The sequence below is a fragment of the Crotalus tigris genome, unplaced genomic scaffold (assembly GCF_016545835.1).
Source record: "Crotalus tigris isolate CLP2741 ecotype Arizona unplaced genomic scaffold, ASM1654583v1 scf7180000017774.6281472, whole genome shotgun sequence".
In the NCBI taxonomy this organism is placed as follows: Eukaryota; Metazoa; Chordata; class Lepidosauria; order Squamata; family Viperidae; genus Crotalus; species Crotalus tigris.
The window spans coordinates 2,595,478-2,614,535 of record NW_024096625.1 but is presented as its reverse complement, the minus strand read 5'-3'; the positions used below and the strand labels follow the sequence as shown (position 1 = coordinate 2,614,535).

The 19,058-nt window shown below is 34.2% G+C and overlaps 1 protein-coding gene across 8 annotated transcripts in view; it reads left to right on the top strand.

Annotated features, from left to right (window-relative positions):
* CREB5 (cAMP responsive element binding protein 5) overlaps positions 1 to 19,058 on the top strand; it is a 293,130-nt gene that overhangs the window by 73,258 nt on the left and 200,814 nt on the right. For 7 of the 8 annotated variants that reach the window (XR_005556490.1, XM_039341992.1, XM_039341996.1 and 4 more), the window contains 2 exons: positions 4,832 to 4,953; positions 6,317 to 6,397. Coding sequence is in view for 7 of the 8 variants with exons in the window: in XM_039341992.1 (XP_039197926.1) it covers positions 4,832 to 4,953; positions 6,317 to 6,397 (203 nt within the window). In the remaining variant the exon portion in view is untranslated. The remainder of the gene's footprint in view (positions 1 to 4,831; positions 4,954 to 6,316; positions 6,398 to 19,058) is intronic. The other variant, XM_039341995.1, reaches the window with a different exon arrangement.

The following is a 19,058-nucleotide window of genomic DNA, read 5'->3' as shown; positions in this document are numbered from 1 at the left end:
CCATATCCATACATGCTAGAAAGCTGATCAGGGCTCTGTTATCACCTGGAAGATCAGCTGGAAGCTTTACTTGACATATTTAAATGTAAGAGCAGGCATACAAATAACAATTATTAATGGTCACTGTGAGAGCTAGGGATGACACTTCTGTTCAGAAAGAACAGCATTGCAAGAAAACACAACAGAATTGCAATCTAATTGGCTATGAATTCTGAACTACTGTTCTTGCTCAGAAGCTTGACAACTTCTTTAGATAGATATTATTTCAAAAATACTGGAAATATGTGGCTTCTATCAGAGTTCATTCTCGTTTCTGTGGAAGCCTAACATACATTCATCTTCTCCTAAATATAGTACACCATATATAGTACGCCTAAATCTTGTCCTAGAAGAATTATTTACTTCTCATGCTATCTATAATTTCTCTCTATGCTGATTTTTGCAATGCCTAAAAATAGAAATACTGTAACAAATGTTTTTACATTTATTTATTTATTCATTTATTGTAAGCATTTATATATCTAACTATATCAAACATTGGGACTTAAGTAAGGCTACAACAAAATAAACAACCGAGAAAGAGAGAGAGAGAGAGAGAGAGAGACAGACAGAAAAAAACAACAAAACCATGTATTAATAAAAAACCAGTGTGCAAAATGACAAATTGATTATATTAAAACATGATATAGAGAGGATATTCAAGAATTCTTTCTATTTCAGTTCAAAATTAAATAGAACGATGTTTTGGTCAAAGCTTATGGTAGAGTAAAAATATAGGACCTAATTAATTGAATTTGAGCTTTTCCTTGTATCTTTATGGGTATATTTTTGCAGAATATTTTTGCAACACTACAAAAATAATTTGTAACGAGAATATTTTTTTACTCCCCAAATTAGCCCACAGATTTGGCAGCATTCAAGTACTGATAAGATCTAACTCTTTTAGCCACTGTTTCTTAATATTCTCAACTTTAAGATATGTGGACCTCACTTGTAGAATTCTTCAACTAAATTGCTGGTTGGGAAATTCTGGAAGTTGAAATCCATTCATTTTAAAGTTGATCAGACTGAGAAACATTGCTCTTAGTTTTCAGATTTTGCTATCTACTTTATAAATGTGTTTATCTAAAATTTCCAGAATAATATGCCATTAAAAATAAAAGGAACTGAATCCAAAAGCAATGGGCCTATCACATCCACATGAAAAACATGCTACCACTGTCCATAAGATAAAGAAAATTGCATCATAACTTTGGAAACCCTAAATTTTTTAGCTTTGGGGTATGTTCTCTAAGGAAATAAGATGACATAAGTACAGCAGCCTTCATACAACTTAATCATTGTGTGTGGTGAACAGTTGATGCTATTTCAGACAGCGAATGCTATAATTACTTTAAATGATGAGTGAAAGTTGTTTCCATTGCTGTGGAACAGTTTAATCCACCCATATCTAGGGAAATCAAATATCTCAGAAACCTGAGGCAAATATGCCAATTATATGCACTTCTAATTGAATTGATGCAACCTAATGCAGAATATACATGCTTTAAACAATAGATAAAAGTAAACTCATTTGAAGTTGGACACAGGTCTGATTATATCTGGGCTTGCACAGAAAGTCAATCATTGCATGTTTGAAGACATTCCATTGTTCTCATTCACATATGTCTCATCAACATAGACTTTCCCCTTCATGTTTTTGGAGGCATCTATATAAAAAAATACAGCTGCCAGGGATACACATTGTCTAATCTGTTTGAGTAATGATGTGACAAATAAGTGGAAATAAAAACTTTGTCAAAATAATAAAGGAAAGGAAAGTGAGAGTGATTTGAACCCCTCTGTGGTGCAAAAGGGCAGCCTTTGTTTAAGCACTCCAATTACTTTTATTCTTCTGATTTTGTTATTATTGCATGGAAGTGAAATGTGTCTAATATATAACTTCAGTGGAGCTCTCCAGCTGAATAAGCCAAATTCCTGTTATTAAATGTGCAGCAGACTAAACACTAGTGTTAAATATCAGGAATCAGATTACACCATTTGGATCTCTGCTTGTCACATATCTACACTGTAGATTAATCACATTTGTTATGGTTTGGTTTGAAAGGCTTTGAGTTTCTTTTTTAAAGTAAAACAAAAGTTTTCTATATCAATCTCTGAGGTTGTTTTGTTGTTATCCTTGCCAATCAGTATTAAAAAAAGAGATGATGATTATTTTTTTTGTCTGCAAACTAGCATTTGAAACACCATACATTTCTGTTTTAACAATTCTGATGTAAAACAGAAATAATAAAATAATAGTCTCTTTTTCCAAGGCTTCTGTGCAAGCAATCTATGATCTGCAAGGTAGGTTTTCCCTACCTTTTTCATTTTACACACACATTTTATTTTTAAAAGAGTATGTGCATTCTGCTGCTTTCTTGAAGAGATCTAAGCTAGCTTATAAGATATTACTTGAAAAAAAAACTTAGTGTAAATGGTTTCTAATGCTCTTTAATTTTAGTAACATTACAGATATTGTATATTTCTTGTTCAGGTTAGTATTTTTGATCTATGTTTTCAGACTTTATGTGACAACACAATAATTGAATCATAGTCCCTATTTGTAGGATTAATATGTGCACATGTTTCTATATGTTCGAATCTTACCAAGCTCAAGGTTGACCCAGCCTTCCATCTTTCCAAAGTCAATAAAATGAGGACCCACATTGTTGGAGGAGATATGTTGACCCTGTAAACCACTTAGAGAGGGTTGTAAAGCACTTTGAAGTGATATATAAGACTAAGTAATATTGCTATTTCTGTATGTTGTGCATAAGGGAATTAGGGTAATCAGATTTTACTGACTTCATGGACTATATTAAAAACAAGTAGATACAGCAGAAGAAATTATATAAGTATTGCTTGGGGTGCATTGCTGATTGGGAGCATAACTCCAGCACATTGGGCAGACACCAGTTTAGATAAACCTGTCGAAAATATCCAACCCCCAGTCCATCAACTGGCAGCATGCCAGCAACCGGGCTGTGCAAACAAGTGAAGCTCCATCCGCAGGATGTTGGCAGCACACGAAACCATGCCCCCTCTGGTCTGCGGAAAAACCTCTCTCCATGGAACCAGTGGGGGGGGGGCACTGGCCTAATATTCTCCTAAAAATGAAGTCCTCCCATGTATGGTATCAAACCACCAGAGAATTCTGTGTCAGAAAGCAGGAAATGAGCACAACACAAAAAGCTATATATATGAATCTAGTAATCTTGTACAATTAAAGTAGTGATAGGCTATCTATGGGCCATTTTGTATTTGCTTTGTGAAGTTGAGTGTATGTCCACAGCTTGTTTCTAAAATGTGATAGTATTATTTTATTAAGCATAAATGCTCTTTATTGGAATGTGGTGGATTCTTTTTTTTTCTTCCCATGGACCAACAAGCCATTTCTGGCACAATTGGTTTCCAAAAATTGATGGCAGAGTTTGCCAACTAAAAATTGGCAGTAAATTGATATTTGAAGAACAGGATCTTTTTGTTTCTTTTGGTTTATACCTTGGCCTTGCTTATTTTTTCACCACAGTCAGACCCACAATTTGCGTACAGCTTTCAGAAGAAAAAGAAGTAAAATAATCAAGACAGCTTTTGGACAGTAAACATTACTTACAAAAGTAAGGATGCTGAGGGAAAAAAGAGCCTTTTGTATTACTTCTACAAACTTAACAGGGCCCCATCACAAGTGCAGGCAGATGGGATAAAAATAGGTGCTAGCTGATTGCTATGTTTTTCAATGGTAAAACAGGTCAACACATACAATGTTAGATTGGCATTCTAACTTCAGGCAGGAAGAGTAATCTGTTGCTATGTCCACCTTGGCACTATGTTGGGAGTACAATAAACTGAATGAAAGGACACCTTTTTCTCATTGTCCATGAAGCAATCATCACACCATGTTGATTTCCATCCCCATCATATTTACCAAGTTAGTCTCTTTCCTTCATTCCACATAGATGTAAAATACATCAATAAAGTAAAAATGTAAATATTTAAGCAAACAAATGCAGAATATCCAACTACAGGAAATGAAACTTCACTCTTTTGTCTACTAACTAGTTATCCTAAAAATCCCATTGTTTTCCAACTGATAAAACACAAGAATACCCAAGCACCTGTCCACACCTCCATATGCATAAAACAAAAAGAATAGAAAGTTGATAATCTGCAAGGGTTTCATTATGCAGATATGATCTAAATTTTTTACCACTCTTATTCCTCAGATACCCATATCAGTTATGTCAGTTTATGAATGGTATAGCGTTTCCCTTCATGTCCTGTTTGATTCATTTCTATATATTTTTCTACTCATTTTAGAAAATATATCTAAGGAGGGGAGACGTGTGTGGGTGTGTATATGTTTTACAAAATAAGAGTCTGAGTAGACAGCTATACTTTCTAATTAAAGTAAAAAACAAACATGATGCAGAGATTTGTAGCTATCTTTTTCCCCCCATTAAGTTGTTTTGGTACTCATTGTGCTATTTTGAAAATCTGGGGAACCCTACTGTTTGGGGACAAGTTTATTATTCCCTGAATATTAAACTTTACAAATGTGCAAGTTTGCATGCATTATTTAAAAGCTATGTTTCTTTTATACTTTCAAACAGCTATATTTTTGATAAATTGTATGGAAACTCCATCAAATAACTAATAAGAGCTCAATAACCTGACTTTGTCTGTGTTACACTGGTATTGTCTTGTATTTTAACATGCTATAATAGATGATGTTGCACAATTTCTTGTTATTCACTACATAATACCTACTCCTTTTGATATTTCTCCTCAGACCAAACTCCAACACCAACCCGGTTTTTAAAAAACTGTGAGGAAGTGGGACTCTTCAGTGAGATAGACTGCAGCTTAGAGCAGGAGTTTAGAAAGGCACAAGAAGAAGACAACAATAAAACGGTATGCCTTTGTAGCACGGAAATATTCCTTCCCCACGTTCCTGTGATTTGGGTGAAAACAAATCAAATCCTTTACCTGAATAAGGAAAGATGTGGGGGGTGGGGAAACATTTAAATTGGAAACTAGATGGCACTATAGATTGTGACATGTCTGCAACCTGCTTTAAGCTGAACAGACAACCTGGATTTTAAAGGCAAACAGGATTGATTAATTCTGTTTGTTCAATAGAAGACCACATAACTACATTCATTTTGAGAACAAATGGAGACAATTGGATACAAGTGCATGTGCACAATCACATATAGACTTCAAATCTCATGCAAAAGAAAAAGAAATCTAATTATGATAAATGAGGGAATAATTTTAAAAGTCCGAATTCTATAATCAATAGCTGCTGCAGCCATATTTGCTAGACAGATTGGTTAGCAATGCTCTATATTCAAAAGTGGTTGAAATTGTAGAACTCAAACTGAAGGTGGAATGTTTATGGTTTGCTTCCTTCCCAACGTGGCATAAATATCCCACAATCCACCAAACCAGCCAGACTTATTTGGCTGTAAGTTTGATGCTTCTATAAGAAAGAAAAGTAGCTTCTAGAAAAAAATAGTAACCACATATACAATTTGGAATATTGCCAGATGGTTTGATATAACGGCATTGTAAGATTTTCACTTCTCTGTTTAAAAAAGTAGGGGAAAGGATAAAAAGTCTGATAGGACTTTAAGCAAAGTTTATGAGGCATTCCACCTATTTATGAAAGATAATTTTTAGAGTTACTTTTCAGTGTTTATTTAGCAGAAAAAAAGGTATGATTGCTCTTACATTGAGGCCACAATATCATGCCTCAAGAAAATTAGGAAATTAGCAAAGTTTCCATAAGATTATCATTTCTATGCAAAAAAAGTTTTAAAATGGGCATTTTGTGCAGGGTGTAATAGATCTTTTTGTCCATCATGTTGAGGTTATGCTGGGGAAATTTAGTTTTAGTGATTTATATTAATTAAATCCATACCTCTCAAGGAAATGTGCTTGCAATGGCTTTTGTACAGTTTGAATAATTCACTGTATTTTATGTCTCAAAGGCCTATCAAAATACATTCATATATAATGATACAGAGTAAGGAATAAATGAAAATTGGAATGTTTAGAATACATATTTTGAGAAAAAATGTAGACATCATTTTTCTGATGTATATTTTTCCTCTTAAAATATAAAAGATGAATAGAATGGATTTATTAGGCAACATATGCAAAAGCCATATAGAGTGAAAATAGATTGATTACACACAATAGCAATCCATTAGTGCTTAAATTTATTCTGCACATAAATTTGATGGGGGAATTCCTTTCATTTCTTTTCCAGAGGAGAAGAAAAAAAATCATCGAAATTCTTAAGGAAGGAATGGAAAGTCCCTGTACTTATCTTAATAACAAGATGGCTCTGGTGTGTTGAATGCGTGTGTCCTGTTTTTCACTGTGTAATAATCTCTTTGGTTGTCTACAGATTTTTTTGGGTTCCTATAGTTGAATTAAATCTGAAGGGAAGATATCACAAGGGCTATAACCCCAGATCTTTTTGAAATTAGGAAGGAGAGACATCTGAAAGCTATGCCAATGAGAAACATATGATTCTCCTACCACTCCCCAAAAAATCACATTTGACTAAAATTTATTTAAAAAATAAATTTAAAGTAAATTGTAAGAAATAAGTACCGTACTAGACTTAGGACTCTTTTGCCAGGAAGAAAGTTTATAGAAATTACAGAAATACTACCTAATTACTACTAGGTCAGACCCTTCACATGTTCAGTTAAATGTTTTCATAAAGTTTACATGCATATAGTCTTGTGATAAACCTAATTCATAACCTTTCATCACATATCCAATATAAGGATAGCATTGGAATTCAATACTTTCAGAATGTTCTGGATGCTACTGAAATAAATAGAGGGTCGCAACTTTTCAGGATGTATCTGCTTCTCTGCTTTCATCACACACACGCAGACACACACACACACACACACACACACCCTTGCATAAATAAGAATTTTTTCTTCTCTGATGTCATCTACTTTTGGGGCAACTTATTATAACTAATGAATCAGATCCCAGAATTCTCTATATGAGTGAATCAGGAAAATTTCATTTTTTATGTATCATTTATAAAGTACTTCCAATCTACACAGCACCTCAGAGAATAAATACAGCTGTCTCCCCCAATGCAATTTGAAAGAAACATAAAGTGAAGAAAGGGAGAAACTGAGTATTGAAAACAAGACATTGTTGAAAAAAAAATAGTTTATGACCATAAAGGAGAGTTATATAAAATTAAGGGCAACAGCTTCTATTTTTTTAATCTTAAATTCCAGTAAACCATAGCAAAGTATAAGGTAAGATTAAAACAAACAAACCCTAAAGACTGTTTGTCTGATGCTTAAGTCAAAAAGCCATCTCTTGTTGACAGTAACTGATGGTAGTGCCTCAGACAAGAGAGTGTATCAGTCAGACAATGCAACCTAAAGCAGCAAGATAGACAGTGTCAGCAGATCAGGCTACCATCTGAGCATCAGGCAACAGAATTTAGGTTTATAGTGTGCAAAAAGTCTACATAGCATTTGTTGTAAGTTATATTTGCAAATGTTTATGACCTTTTCTGCTGTTGAAGTATAACTGCTGGCAAATTGGCTCCAGAGCACAGCAAGAGGGCTGGGAGAATAAGGGCAAACCTGACAATCAGTATTGCTTTTATGAAGAACCGGAATAAGCCTGTGAAGCATTAGGATACCACCTTCTTTTCTAAACTGCATGTGAGTAGAAAAAACAAGCAAATAGATTCCAATAAGCAAGTGCTGATACCCTTTTTGAAGTACATATATTCACTATGTTGAAAGTATGAGATAGGAATATTTTTAAAATATTATTAGTGTTATTATTGTCCATAATCCCAAAATTCTATTAATTGTGATATTATTGTGATCTTATTTTTAAAATGAATATTTTCCTCTTATTTCTCTCATGATAACCCTAATCAGCCAACCCTAATGGTTTATGATGTGGAACCACAATTTTTTAAAATTTTAATCTCATGAAAGTAATGGTTCCCAGATTTTGGACATATTGTGTAGGCCCATTTGAGTACCTTAGTTCAAAAATTATTGCCCTGTGATGCACCTTTTTGCCCAATTGAAGGTTACAAACAGACAAATGGACACAAGAGTTTTGGTAGTATATAGCTAAACTATCCTAGCCATATATATCCTGTGACCAGGATGGGCAGGGTTTAGAAAATTGTGATCCACACATCTGTAAGTTAAAGGTGTTTTAGAGTACCCTTTTTCAAATAATAAACATTTTAATAGATGGCAGTATCATACGGCTCTCTATATGGATTATTTAGCAATGCAATGTGTAGAATGCTGAAGAGAGAGCATAGAAAAAAATTGCATTGTTTTGGATTGTGCCATCTCAATTGGTAGGGACTTTGCATGACTTTGCAGGCATCTTAGATTGTAGCAATATATTTGTTAAAGGTGTCAAACTGAACACCTTATTTTATATATACAAAGAATTCTGCTGTGATAATCCAACTGGTATATGCATTTTTGTTCCAAAAGACTGTGAATCATAACAATGAAAGTGATGGAGGTGGGTGTGTATGGGAGTTGACACTTCTATTTTGTGGTTTTGTTGCATGATGACTCATTATAGAAGGATTGTAGGCTTTTAAAATAACACTATGGGGACTAAAACAATGTTGTATATCTCACTGTTTAAGAATATCAACATAGTATAAGGATAAAGTTCAGAATGAAATGCAACTGCTAAACTGTCAAAATATCATTAGAGTATTAAAGAAGACCCAAGATAATGATATGACTCTATGATTGATAATAAACATATAGATATCATTAAGAGATATAATAAATAATAGATATTTAAAATACTTTTATGAAACATCATTCAGGTTTATGAGGTAAACATACCCTGGTTAGCTAGAATTTGAGCATTTGAAACACATACGTGTTGAGATTATTTAAAGAGTTAGAAAATAAATATTTCTACATTTTAATTTTATGCCAAGCTTCTTACTTCAAACATGTTATTGCATATTTCTCATTTATTTCAGTATTATTTGTCTGGAAGTTTCCAGGCATAAATATTCATTGATTCTTAGCATACTACATTTTTGGTTGAGGGACAATGTAATGAAACAGCTAAAACACAAAACTATTCCCTGGGAAACTTCTGGTTTATTTCTCACTTCTCCCATCGATGGTCTGTCTTAAGTAAGTCCCATAATCTGCAGTCTGAATAACATTAATTAATGTCTATATGGATATTTCCATATAGTAATAAGGACTTAAGCTTAACCTCAGTAGATTTGAAAAATACTTGGAATGGTGAAAAATGCTAACTTTTGTGAAATCATTCTCTGACCTAACTTACTATTTTTTCAGGATGAGGAATGCACTTGTTCTTTCCATAATGCTTTGGAAAATCTATAAGTAAAAAAAAGATGGTCCAAAGAAAGGAAGGCTAGACAAAAGCTAATTTTTTGAGCTGCAATGAAAATTAAATTAATCAAATGCATTTCATATTAAGAGTTCTGCATTTAATAATCTCTCTTGCCTTCTATCTCATTAAACATTACAATTCAGTGGCAACTTTTAGAAAGATTTTTTAGGACTATGTGGAATCTTTGAGGAGTCAAGTGTAAGTCTAGATCTCAAATTGCAAACTTTCATTTCATAGGATAATTTAGAAATATGGATTGTGGGATTTAGAGGTACCATAAAGATTTCCCAATAAGCAAATAATAAATGGAGGTTTGTGTTGGTGCAATTGTTTCAAGAGTGACTCTGAAAGCCAGCCACCATTAATAAGTAATTATGGCAGGGCCTATTCTGCTAAAGACGAGAGAATGGATTACACTTCCTTCTATCTGAAGATGCCTTAAGGAGAAAACGGCCTAGAAATATATGTTAGGGTCATTGACAATATTGACTATTGATTTAGCACAAAGCATTAAGAGCTAATAGCTTTCTTTCTAAAAGTGTGCTGTGGTGGCATTTTACTGCATGATTTGTTATGCACTGTAATTTGGAGCCTCTCGAAATATATCAATAGATGGCCATTTTTAAAATTTCAGACACTTAAGCATATTATTCCAGATGCATTCTGCCTTTAAAGCTGGCCATCAGGGAATTCATAGGAATGCTTGTTGGAAGTGGCAGTAATTATAATGCAGCTGTCCAGAGGCTGTTTAACATGAGGCTGTTTCCCAAGCATTCACCCCTGTGAATGACAGTGACTTACAAAAAGACTGTTGAAAGGGAACCGAATTGTGCCATAATTGTCCCAGAAGGCTTAAAGGACACACCACCAGAAAAGCTAAATGAATACTTATCTCTCTTTCATAGGAACTGAATAGTGATAAGAAATTCTAGACACTATCCAGTTACTTTAAATCCAGAAATATCTAAAGACACCATGAATCGACTATTAGTGATCTTTTCAGGATGTTATATTCCATAGCAAGTTCATATAATTGGCAAGATAATATAAATACAGCTGATCACAAGGATATTTGCACAAAAGATATATAATCTAGGTTTATCGTTTTCTTTGGGTTACTTGAAAGGCAGTGAAAACTTCACCATCCTAATAATAACTGATTCAATCCATATCTCAAATCCAAATTCTGGACTGCTCCTATTCCTATAATTAATTTTGAACATTACTTTGAGTCTTGCTGTAATATTGAGAGAAAGGAGGCTACAAGTAGTCCTCAACTTACCACTATTCATAGTTTATGACCAGTTTTCAAACTTACAACTTTTGTAGCATTCCCCATAGTCATATGATCAAAATGTGGGCCTTGGCAATTGTCATGTATTTATGACAGTTGCAGCAACCCAGGATCTTGTGATTGCTATTTGTGCAGGGGGTTGCAACAAGCAAAATCAATGGGGAATGACGAATTCAGGTATTTGCTTAACAAACTATGGTGATTTGCAAAAAAGTTCATAAAATGAATTGTGACTAGATAATAACCTCAGTGCTTAGTGAAGGAAATTCTGGTCCCAGTTGTGGTTATAAGTTGAGAACTATCTGTAGGTTCAGACTTCAGAAAATGACAGCTATGGTATAATATTTTCACAGCACCTAAACTTCTGAAGTTTCATGATGTATAGGCCTTTCATTTCCAAGTGGTGTCATTATAATCCTAACTTTCAGTGTGGTCCCAGACTATTTCACAAAGTACCACCTAACTGTAATTTTAAATGTGAATGGAGGAGGAAGTTATTAAATATATGAGAGTAATCATATTTCTATTTCTCATCTAATTATATTGAAATTAAATTTAAATTAAATAAGTGAAAGTCTTTGTCCTAAAGTTGATGGGGTGTGGCTTTTAATGCATCATTCAATGGCCAGAAACAAGCAACAGTTGAACTAATTAAAATGAAGATGACATCATGGGAATCTTTACTTCTATATTCATTATTAATTGTTTCTATACTGCAGTTTGCTCCCATATATGTAAACCTTGGCTCAAAGCTCCATATATGTCAGTGGGAGTAGGAGCATACAGTATTACTGGCCCTAGATAGATAAGTACTTAGGACCATCAATGTGATTGGGGAAGCTTTTCAAGCAGACATTTGCACTTACACTAAAATCCTTAACACCTGTTGTTAATTTCTACACTGATGTAGAAAAATCATAACTTTTTTTAAAAAAAAACCATGTCAATGGTTTTTGGTTGACATGTTTAAGGACCAAACCTGCATCTCAATAACATTTTAGTAGTACTTTTCTAAGATAAGACTCAGAAATCTTGGCAGCTTTTCTACACAATCTTTTAACTTACTCCAGTTGAGCTTTGAACAGAGTTCTACCACATGGGTGGGTAATAGGACACTCCTGATCCATTTCAGAGCAAGGTGCACTTCTGCTTTATTTATGGAGACAGACGTACAGTTTGAGGACTTAATCATACTTGATAAATCATCCTAGAAAGCCTATTAGAACCATATGCTGATTGTGCATTAATGTGGGAAGTCTGGTTTTAGTTGACTAGGTCAGCCTCTGAGCTTCTCCCTCCCAGCATGCCTCCTATCTGCTTGCCCCTTCAACCTTGTTTGTGAGCTATTTATGCTTCCTAAGTGGTATTGGTATGTGGTGGGACATTAATCTTAGAATTATTATTGGAAATGGGGGAGAAGGGAACATAAAAAGCTTGATAAAGTAAATGAGCAGTGGTTATTGCCACCTTTATTTGGTAGTAATTCCACAGCTAGAGCCAAACAGCTGAGATCAGGAGAAACCAGTGAATTCTTTCAGCCATAAGGGAATCGTTTCAAGGCAAGGGTTTATCTCGTTGGTAAATGGCTGAAAATGGTGCTGAAGACTTCCAGTTTGCTCTCCTTCCTTTACCCACAGGGATAAGCTTGCATTATTTGCTCTTTCGTGGGATTAACCCTGGTCCTTCCTGACAGGATTGTCTCTAATAAAGTATTTCTCCAAAAATAAGCTGGAACAAATCCAATGGGATAGCCTCTCATAGAAATAAGTAGATTTACATGCTACCGTATATACAGGTAGTCCTTGATTTAGGACTTAATTGTTCCAAGATTTACAGTCATGAATCATTGCTGTCTTGTTTTGCAACACTCCTCAAGTGAATGCCACAAGAGGTTTAAGCAAACCTCTTCTGACTTGCCAAGTTGTCTTTGTTTATCAGAAGCCAGCTAGGAAAGTCTTAGTTTGTGATAACCTGACTAAAGAAACTGAAACCAGTGCAAAACTTCATTGTCAAGTGCCCAAATTACAATCATGTGGATAGTGAAATGGTTGTAACTTTAAGGACAGATCAGAAGTCACTTTTTCAGAAGTCACTTTTTTGAACCATTGTTAAACTTACAATAGCAAATGAAGCATTAAGCACTAAGTATCTAAGTATTATTGAAATGAATGGAAGGTAAGTTGATTGATTGATTTGTCTTGATTAGTTTTATTGATGTTATTGATTTGAGTGCTACTTATGAATGTTACTTTTTAATAAGCAAGAATAATTATTTTGAAATCCAGTATTACAGGAAAATAGTAGAGTTCTATAGTACTAATCTGTCAAGCCATTTAAATAGTTGCTATTTACACTTATCAGTGTATGTCCCCCAATGCAGAAGATAAAAAGAAATCAAATTCTTATCAGGCTGAAAAAATATTATATTTTCAATATTTTAGTGACACTGTTGTCACACAGCCTAGGATAACAGAGCTAACTCTTTCCTGTCATGATTACCATAAAGTTTTGTTTAGTGAAAAAAGTTTAATGAATGATTAATAAAGACAAGTACTGCAGGAAGTTAAAAGTTAGGGAGGAAATAAATAAATGAAAAGTATAAAAAAATCTTACACACAAATTTGAGTAGTTTGTTATTTATTTCCACAAATACATTTTAGTATTTACTATTCTAAAACAGGTATCAGGAAAGACATAGTCAATCGCAAAACATTTCTATTTGAGAAGGTAGCCTTTTCCAATCTTGCTTTACTACAACCCATTTTGTCAGGGGTGGGGGTTCCTAATAGACAACACAGTGCACTGATCTGAGAGCTAGCCTTTCCTTTGCAGCATTTATCTTAATCTTTTTTTAATTAAAGGAATCTAGGTGAAAGTTAAGTTCAGATGAGATAGGAAGGTTGGTAAACATTTGCAGGTTGCTTACTGTTAAGTTAGAATAAAATAATTGGATGATGGTGATAATGATTTCTACAGCATATTATCCAGCATATGCTGGAAAATAATTATTCAAGACAAAATAAGCTACTCTTACTATCCCAACTAACTATACTATAACTTATAAAACATAACTTATTACATATTGATACTGTCATGTAAACCCTTAACAGGAGAAGACAAGGTGAGAGATTATCATCTATAGTCTGTTGCTATAACATAAATCTTTCTGAGTGTAAATGCCTTTGCAAGAGTTATAGTTATTGACAAATTAGCATAATGTAATTGGCTAGCAAGGTCAACATTCTTCAGGAGCTTTATGCATGTTTACTGTAGAAGACCAAGATAAAATTGTGCTCTGTATGATTCCATAAATGTATGCATGTATGCATGATTATGTACATGTTGGCATTCCCTCCTTGGGAGAAGATATTCATTTATGATTTTGTCTGTTCTTATTACTGTGAGACTTTTTCTTTTATGTTGACTCCACTTAGATAATCTTTTCGAAGTGACATGATTTGGCTAAAACACAGGAGGAAGTTAGTCACAAATTTCTTTAAGGAATTCCCTGTGTTATCTGTAATTTGAATGCTTATATGATTACGCTCAGAGTAAAATACAGTATCCTAAAGCAGCACTAATAAATAATTTAAAAACAATATTACATGAGAATGGAGCATAGAAACTATATTGGTATCAGCAGTCAATCATCAGTTGCTCCTCTCTGATGCATAAATGTGAAACACACATTCATGCAATACAAATTCATACATTTCTTTATTAAAGAAATGGGCAGATATTCAAAATTTACAAAATATTTAGAAGCAGTGATTTCCAAGGCTATATCTTAAAATAAAATGGCCCATACTAGAAAAAAAAAAAAATCCCAGGATAAACAGGTAAGAATAAGAAAAAAAATTACTTATTGGCAGTCTATATGGATTTTATATCTTTCTGCTAATTTAGCAATATTGCAAAAGTTATGAATATAATAATGTGAATGTGTGAGAATGGGTGTATATGCATATAGAATATATGTAGCCAGTGTGGTTAAATGTTGGATCAGCACCTGAGAGACCCAAGTTTTAATTCTCCCTTAGACTCTGAAGCAGGCTGGATGATTTTGGCAGCAATCTCTCTCTCTCTCTCTCTCTCTCTCTCTCTCTCTCTCTCTCTCTCTCCTTCCCTCCCTCTCTCCCTCCCTCTCTTTCCTAGATTGGGAAGTTGAAAACTTCCAACAATAGAGCAGTGTGGTAGATTTGTGCCTGTAACTTTCACCTTGCAGGATATATGCTTAAATTAAAGAGAGCATCACTGTTTATGATGAAATTCCTGAAAATGTATATAAAAGTAAATTGCTATTTCAGTATTTTTAAATAGAAGATCTGCATGAGCTATTGTTAATTACTACTAATTGAATCTACCTTGTCAACATCTCTTTTCAGAACAAAATGGATTGTATTTGCCTGACAAAAAATACCAAACAGCAAAAATCAGAGTAGCCTGCAATGTTTCACTAGCAGACATAATCTTGTTTATTTGCTTTTAAAAATTGCATTTAGAAAAGGAAATCGGTTTGCACCACTGACATTCTGCCAGATTCCTGTTTATAAACACATCAGGCAATGTCAAGAGAAAAAACAAAATCCATATATGACTTCAATGTTATTAACTCAAATATAAATAAAAAGCTGGCCATTCAGTTTTAATTCCCTGCTTTGCAGCCTTAGGATGCTATGCAGTTATCTTAGAGTGGCTTATACTAAATGACCCTAATTGTGCTGTACACATTTAGTACTGCTGAAATTTCATTGGAACATAAGAAGTGCTTTGTGTGGAATGCTGATTGAATGATGATCTCAGTCATTTGATTGTTTGAGAAATAAATAACCATTAGTCTGTGCAGTATAGGGCCTTTTTTAAAAAAAAAACTTGAACATTTGTTTTATTGGGATCTTCCAAGGCAGCCTATATTTTCCCTAAGGTAATATATTTTTATAAACAAATCAAATGGTTAGGGACACTACATTTCATGCATTTTTTAAAAAAGTATCTCTTTTCAATTAGAATTTTTTTTAAAAAAACCCACACAAACAAAAGTATACCCCAAACAAGAGAAAATAATGTTCTGCTGTTACATCTGGCATACATTGCATGTCAAGAAAGCAATCTGCATAGATACTCAAAAAAGAAAATGAATGGAAAGATAGATGGATCTGGAAAACAGGAGGCATCTTTCATTATTCATTTCTGTTGATAATTAGAGGGCACTACTAATTAGATCATGTCAAAGAAATTAAGATAAAAGAGGAAAAACATTAAATCTATTGCATTTTTGAGCAGGCCATCACATCAGAGGAGTTAGTGAAGTTTACACAAATTGCTTGCTATAGAAGAAATGAAAAAGCTCTTTTAGACGAGAAAGGAAGGAAATTTATTCTAGAAAGCTCTGCAAGTCTTCTATTGGTATGTCATTACTAGCTGTTACACACACAGAGACACACAGACACACACATAGGTAGAGACCCACACAGACACACAAAGAGGGGGGAAGGGTAGAGAGAGAAACTTGTGCAAGGGCTTTTATAAAGGATACATTTTTTGACATCATGAACTTTTTTTGGAGTTGGAAAAGCTATGGGCAGAAATGAATATATTTATTTATAGAGGCTAAAAACTTCAATTCCCATTTTATTCTTGGAGTTGGAAAGGTGCAAGATAATCCACTATTTAAAATGAGCTATTCTGCTGTCTCAATTCAATAGTGTGTTTTCTAAGTGATCCAAGGCCTATATGGTATTCAGAGTCACAGTTTGCTTCCTTTTGTACTGGACCAAAAGTCAAATGCAAACTATAATGAGACTAGAAATACAAACATCTTTTTTTATGAGATCATGGCATAGTTTTTGCTATTCAGATTGTGCTACATTTATTTATTTTAAAATCAGCTATCTCACAGAATGTGAATCTGGGCACCATAAAGACATAAAATAACAATATTTATAGAATGATCAAGTAATGTTGGTTGTTGCATGATGAACTTCTCTTTGGGAAGAAAATAAGAAGGTTCCCCAGTTACGACTAAGTTACTAGAAGACTATTGTTTGGGATTTTATTTTTGAGTCTGCAAGATGAAAGTAAAAAGGAAGCTTAGAAACTCTCTGTTTGTATATTGTTCATGATTATGGCAGAGCAAAATATCACTGTTTTATCACTAAAATAAAACAAAGCATGATTGCATTAGGATTTATAATACTGGTATTGAAGTTCAATCCTGAGAATTGGTAGTATGTATGTAGCAGAGATGGCTAAAAAAATAGAAATTTTTTTGAGTTTTGTCAAATTCAACTGCTAGAGTTTGGGTATTAGAACTCTGGCAATGGTGCTTTTATCAGATGCAGTTTCCATAATGATGTGTTCCATGAAAGTATTCACATTAGTCTCTTAATCGGAGTAGTAAAAGCTGATCATACTTTTCAGAATGGTCAGATATCTGCAGAACTGAGCACAACAACTTTTTTGAATTCTCAATCAAACCTGCAAGCCAAGAAATTGGATGGATAAATTTTCCCAGAGAAAAAACATTTCCAACATTTGCTCAAGGGCTAGTAATGGCACTGCCACTGAAAAAGCTGAATGAAAGCAGGATGCCTAACTCTTCAAGAGACATTTATATGAGAAATGTCTTGCACTTGCACATATTTCTTGGCCATTTTGCAATGAAACAAGTGCAAGAGCGCTGTGATGGCTTTACAAAATTTTTCTTTGAAATAATTTCTAGAACAGATTTTCCTCTTTTGTAAAATTAAAAGAAACATGCAGAAATTTTTCTGGGCCCAGCATCAGATCTTGTTTAGTCAGGCCAGATGTTTAACTACTATTCCTAGATATAAATTGTTCCTTTCCTTTGTGAGTTATAATACAGGGCCAATCAGGGTTTAATCCTTTAAATTTAAATTCTTTAAATATATTATCAGTAAATCTGTTAATAAAGTAGTAGTTTAGCTCTGATTTTTCTCCTCCCCTGCAATTCTGAGAACAGTCTGGTGAAAAGATGTTGAGAATATTTGTAGCTCAGAGGTGCTCTCAGAACTTAGCAGTGTTCTTGTAGACATTTCATTATCCAACCTGATGCTAGTCACTTAGTGCTAGTTATGTAGTTTGGGTAGTGAAACGTCTGCAACAAAACAAGCTAGCTCAGAGTGTACTAAGGATATTGAACCTCTCTCAGAAATGCTGATACTTTCCTGGAATATAACACAAGCAACAATAGAACGGAAATTTGGTTCAATTAGTGAGAGAATGTCTTCAACAAGTGAAATATACTCCTGTTTCAATAGGATTTGCCCATATTCTGCAGAACATTAAGATGGTTTTGCCAGAATATAAAAAAAGATCAAAATAATAAAAGACCAAGATTCAGCCCAGTCATCTTCAGCCAATAATATAGTTATGATTTATAGAAACAATTTAATTAGAAATATTTATCTTACCATTGTGCCAAAATCTCTCTTAATTTTTATCATTGTTTGAGCAAGTGACTTCTTTTCTTATAAGTTATTTTCAGGATCCTTGAGAAATGTTTTTTGAATTTATTTTTTGATTTAAGTTACTGTAGGGTTCTGTAGGCGTTCTGTTGCGTAGCTCTCTATCCTGAAGCTTCTTTGGTTTCCCACATTTCCCAATCTGAAAAGATCTCATGGAAGCAAGGGAACCTGTGACCTCCTAAAGATGCAACTGTAAAATCAGTAATAGCATATTCTCTCTCTCTCTCTCTCTCTCTCTCTCTCTCTCTCTCTCTCTCTCTCTCTCTCCCCCTCTCCCTCTCCCTCTCTCTCTCTCTCTCAAATATTTAAGAGATAGTTGGGTGTGAGATTAAGGCAACATGTGCATATATTTATTATTATCGATCATCGCACAGTCAGCCAGATGTTCAGACTGGATTTGGCATTTTGTCTACCTATCGAGTCCTTACCCAGGACCTGGGATAGGCAGATGTGGATGTTTGATGGTATTACAGCAGTGGTTCTCAACCTGTGGGTCGGGACCCCATTTGGGGTCAAACAACCATTTCACGGGGGTCGGCAAACAACGCAGTCCGCCATTTTTTCCCCCTTTTCCTTAGCTGTGCTACTCCCTTTTATTCTATTCTCTCTTGAATAGAGTCTAATTCTATTGGCTTTCAAAAGCCAATAAGAATTGTCCAGGCTGTCTCTGCCCTGCTGAGCCCACCAAAAGTCCCATTCTGCAAACGGTGCTGCACCAGTTGAGTAGTCCTTGAGTTACGACCGGTTGAGTAGTCCTTGACTTACAACTGGTTGGGGGTCGTGGCATTAAAAAGGTTGAGAACCACTGT